Source organism: Sesamum indicum, linkage group LG12 (assembly GCF_000512975.1).
Source record: "Sesamum indicum cultivar Zhongzhi No. 13 linkage group LG12, S_indicum_v1.0, whole genome shotgun sequence".
Lineage (NCBI taxonomy): Eukaryota > Viridiplantae > Streptophyta > Magnoliopsida > Lamiales > Pedaliaceae > Sesamum > Sesamum indicum.
This window is the reverse complement of record NC_026156.1, coordinates 1,225,471-1,230,677: the sequence shown is the minus strand read 5'-3', so window position 1 is coordinate 1,230,677 and position 5,207 is coordinate 1,225,471. Positions and strand designations below refer to the sequence as shown.

Sequence of the window (5,207 nt, the reverse complement as noted above, 5' to 3'; positions counted from 1 at the left end):
AATAAAGAATTTCATGGCCAACATTCCACATAAAGCAACTGAAGAATCCATAGAACTTTCATTTTGCCCAAATTTCATGTTAAGATTTAGCTCCTCTAACTTCTTCCACTTATGTCCTGCTTGCTTGACATGACCATCACACTCATCCCGGCAATCAAACAGAACTGAACTAGAAGTTATTCTGTCTATCCCTCAGTATCAAATGAAAGAAACTACAATAATCGATATCCAGTGTTATATTTCTTCCGGAATCCGGAATGCATAGTGAAACCAAATTCATGCATTAACTTCTAAGAGAAAGGATTCCACCTTCGACCAACATTATGCTGAAATTGAAATTTTTATAACAATTACACTGACACAAATGACGCCGTTTTCACAGAAAAAGGACAGAACTTCCTATCTGTTCTACAGCACAAGAAACAAAGACACGAACTTTCATCATAAAAAGATACATTCACATGAAAATATACCTCACCAGGGCTCGTTCTCTCCTCAAAATCAATTCCCTCAAGCTTGCAGCAACAAGAACTTCTTGATTGGTGGGTGTAAAGCCCAGGAATCTTCAATTTCACCGTGATCTTTTGATGTCCGTCACCATAAACAGTCTTTAAGCCCTTCGAAGCAGGTTCCTTGTTCAGATAACAGTACCACAATGAACTCGAACTAGCGAGTGAAAACCCCATTACAAACCTCCCAAGAACCAAGATTCTGCCGTTCGTATCAAATTCTGTTGATCGGCATATATGTTCGTGAGCAAAAGCTCAAAAGTTCTGCGAATTGTAATAGGGTTCTCTCTTGCTCTGTTGTAGGGATGTAACAGAGAGAAATGTAGTTCGATTTTTCCCAAGCAGAAGGATGAAAAGGAAATGAAAAAGTTACTGAGGGGTAATTACGAAATATTTTAAAATACTGGGGTGTCTCGTAGGATAATGCAAAGATATCCGGAGTCCTACGTTGTGATGTAGGGGCGTACAATATTTTAAAAGGGCAAAAACACTCATACGGCATCGTTTGGATCTACTGGGAGGATATATTTGTAATTTAGACAGATAGGGTTTTGGCAAAGTGTATGTTAAATCCTGCAACCTCACTTTGGTTCTTTTTTCTCTCGCTGGCTGGCTGCAATTGTACCGCCGTTGCCGTGTCTGCATTACATCGGTGATATATCGGAACCCTAGACTCCACAGCCGAAAATCATGGGTAAAAGATTAATTATTTCTCCTTTTGGTATACTTTCAGATATTATCTTTCCGATATTTGTTCTGAAGCGAAGATGATTGCGATACTGGTTTGTTCCAGGTATTTCACGGGACTCGATGCACAAGAGGCGTGCCACTGGAGGAAAGAAGAAGGCTTGGAGGAAGAAGAGAAAGTAATTTCCAGTTTTTTTCCTCTTACTTCGATTTTTTCGTGATTCTATATAGTTATTATTTTGATATATCCCCTTTTGTTCTTTTTCTTTTTGGGATATAAATTACTATGAGTTTTGTTTAATGCTTGTAAAATTTCAGTTTTAAGTTTGAGTGCATTGATCTTCTGTGGAATTGAATACCAGTTTATTCTAAGCAAATTTAACCAGAATGGATATTCTCGTATCCTTGGACGAAAAGAGAGTTGTTGTTTTATTAGATCCTCATCTATCAGTCAATTGGTGACATTTGTTATATCTGATTCTCTGGTAGTCACTTCTTTATTAGTTTATTAGTTAAACAAGGCCTGTTAAGCATGTCTGAAGCTCATCTGCCGGTGATTGTGATTCTGAATTAGGTTTACCAGAGCAATTTGATGTACTTTATGACTGGATCTTTAGAGCTCTGTTTATTATTGCTATTTGATTAATTAATTCTATTGTGTGTTACTAGGTATGAGCTCGGAAGACAACCCGCAAATACAAAGTTGTCGAGCAACAAGACAGTGCGCAGGGTCAGAGTTCGAGGAGGTAATGTGAAATGGCGGGCCTTGAGGTTGGATACAGGAAACTTCTCTTGGGGGAGTGAAGCTGTAACAAGAAAGACTCGTATTCTGGATGTCGTTTATAATGCATCAAATAATGAATTGGTTAGGACCCAGACTTTAGTGAAAGGTGCTATCATTCAAGTGGATGCTGCACCCTTCAAGCAGTGGTATCTTCAACATTATGGAGTGGACATTGGTCGCAAGAAGAAGACTGCTGCCAAGAAGGAAGGAGAAGTATGCTTGTCTTTCCGTTTTCCTTGCATGTGTCATAGTTTTCCTTTCTGCCTCATTTGGTGGATAAAATTGTGGAACACAATCATTATCTGTACAGAGATACATATTTACTGTGCTAAGACATTAGGAACAAGACAAGATTGTGTGGTAGCTGGAGAAGTCCCATAATAATTTAGGATAGCATTATTATCTACAGGGTCAATCCTTGATGTTCAACTGTCTGTATTTATGTTTCTTCTATTGTGAATTTCCTCTTTAAATCCTTTTGCTCTTTTTTGTTGGACCTGGTTTAGGAGACTGAGGCTGCCGGTACTGAAGAGGTAAAGAAGAGCAACCATGTCCAGAGAAAACTAGAAAAGCGTCAACAGGATCGCAAGATTGACCAACATATTGAGGAGCAATTTGGTGGTGGTCGTTTGTTAGCCGCAATCTCCTCTCGTCCTGGCCAGTGTGGGCGTGCTGATGGGTATGTAATTTAGCTCTTGATTCTTTTGTTAAATTTTGTTACAAAAAATACTAAAGGTCTAATGATGAGTTCCTATGAGGTCAATAAGAGGCAATGAGCTTGTTGCGAGACACATAATGCTTCCAGGAAGGACACTACCTGAATATCCAAAATATACACATTTTCTGGGGTCTAAATTTATGTGTATAAAGTGCATGTATTTGTTTCATTGGCTCAGTTACTAATCCAAAATTGCATTAGTTTCATGTAACTCTTATTACATCTATATAGTTTGATGGAGGATAGTTGGGGCATCAAAATATCAAATTTTGTTTGTCCAAATTATGGAATTTCATTCTGACTCTAGGATATTAATCCACGCTCGTCTTACTTAACACTCCACTTTAAGTTTTAATTATAATATGGGCTCATATGGTTCCATACATGCTTTTGTCTTTGTCATGGCATAAATTGTTTCTTGGAATAGGTACATTTTGGAGGGTAAGGAGTTGGAGTTCTACATGAAGAAACTTCAGAGGAAGAAGGGAAAGGGCGCTGGCGGTGCTTAAATTTTGTCCCAAGCTTACCAAAATTTCCAATCCCAGAGAATGCTTTCTTTTATCTTATCTTCTCCTTTTTGTCCTATGTTGGGAACAAAATGAGCATCTTAGAGTCCATTGAACTTTTCAATTATATCATACTTTTGATTTCATGAGGAGAATTATATTGAAGTTTTTGCTTTTGCTGATTGCTTTGATGTTCAGGCTGCTGAATTATCGTTTTGAGCCCCGCTAGTTATCATTTATTCTGTTATGATGCTTTTCTTTCAAAACTTCTGACTTTATGGTAATTACTAGTGACTGGGAAAAAAGTAACTATAAGTCAGCTTAACACTTAGGAAAAAAACTGAATCAACTATCAAGTGCATTTACTTGTATAGTAAGATGCTAATACTTTCTTGGAGGCAATAAGAAGCTGCTGTAGAGAGATGTGCTCATATTTATTGAATTCGAAAATTGTCAATATGCTGATGACACGTGCTAGAAAATCAAAATCTGTAGCACAGAAGCTGTGCGAAGCACCAAAAAATGTGAACATTTGAAGAAATCCATGACCATCCAACAGTTTTCAAACAGTCGCTGATGGGGAATGCAACATTGCATAGGTGCATTCCCAGCCTTCAATCTTCTATGCGTCAAACTGTGACTCCAGAATACACAAATATTATATGATACTTAAAAGAATATTTAACAAGATTGGCTCAGGAAATGGATTACTGTGACACCGACGAGGATGATTTAAGGGCTCATGAGATTCGAACATAACCCATTTTCTGACACTTACTGATGAATGCGGCTTTGAAGCTGCATAAATTCCTTAATAATGTTTTCTATCATCAACCAACATGAAATATAAGAGAATAAGGAGCACAATTTATGGCTTCCCATATTTCTTTCTTAATCTCTCTCTTACAAAGTCATTTCTAGCTTTGATCCGAGCTTGTTGAGGAGCAGCATTGACGTACCAAAGATGCAAACCATATCCAAACAATGCGCCACCAGTAAGGAAGAGCGCTGCTGTTGCAGCCAACTTCTTCGGTGTAGCCTCAAAGCACACCACCATCTGAAACTGTGTTCTCTAAATAAACTGGATCTACTGGGCAACACAGAAGAAGACATAGGAAAGTATCATTCACTCACATTAAGCAATACAAAAGACAACTTTGTTTTACGACAATATCAGTGAAAGTCAGCAGAAAAGGTGGTGAACGCGCCAACTAATCTACAATCAATATAAAGAGTGAAAAATAGAATCATGGTATGCTGATGCTGCCTATCAATACAGATCTAGCTTCTGCACCCCTCCCAATTAGTTGATAAAGACTCTCTACTTATGACCATAAACAATCAGCTAAATCAATACCATGTATACCATATCCAAAGGCGTAAAACTGCATCTTCTCTTATGCTTTAGCAAATCCAGAATCCATCTGTTCAGTTTATAATTTTGATTGTATTTCTTTTCTACATAAAATATGCTGCCCGTCTCCTATGTTAGTTTCTAGTGCTTCCAGACTTAACTACTGACCAAATTAGTAATGTGAAAGTGGTTGGGAAAATGAAAAGAAGCAACCATCCTTGAAGATCCTCATCATATGGATCTAAATTTCGGGAAACTTAATAGTTTGAATAAAACTGTAATATTGTCCATGCTCATCACAGTTGAGGAAATCCTACAGAGGTGGGCTTACGCCGAATATAGCTCAAGATACCGATAATATAACCTTTTCATTCATCAAATTTAATTATTAAGTTAAAGTTTATCTTGAGCGTATCATATAATGGTATTTTTTTTCCTTGAACAAGAATGATTGTGAAGAAGTGTCGATCTACATCTAATTTGACCCTATGGTTCTACTAAACAACCACCTTTGAGACACCTTCAGCTCCCATCCACTTCCAGGTTCATGTCTTGCTTGTTGAGTCCTTCAACAAATCGAAGAAACTATGCATCACAATCTGTACCTCATTTTCCATACTATTACCAGTCTCCTCACTATCCCTTGATC

At 37.6% G+C, this 5,207-nt stretch overlaps 2 protein-coding genes across 2 annotated transcripts in view; one reads left to right on the top strand and one right to left on the bottom strand.

The window, feature by feature from the left end:
• LOC105174933 (probable cytokinin riboside 5'-monophosphate phosphoribohydrolase LOGL10) overlaps positions 1-920 on the bottom strand; it is a 1,936-nt gene extending 1,016 nt beyond the window's left edge. Inside the window, exon 1 of the mRNA XM_011097193.2 lies at positions 474-920. Coding sequence (XP_011095495.1) covers positions 474-686 — 213 coding nt within the window. The 5' untranslated portion in view covers positions 687-920. The remainder of the gene's footprint in view (positions 1-473) is intronic.
• LOC105174932 (40S ribosomal protein S8) lies at positions 1,045-3,395 on the top strand. Its single transcript, XM_011097192.2, has 5 exons — positions 1,045-1,203; positions 1,303-1,375; positions 1,866-2,193; positions 2,487-2,659; positions 3,126-3,395. Exons 1-5 carry the CDS (start codon positions 1,200-1,202, stop codon positions 3,205-3,207), a joined length of 660 nt encoding a protein of 219 aa, XP_011095494.1. The 5' UTR covers positions 1,045-1,199; the 3' UTR covers positions 3,208-3,395.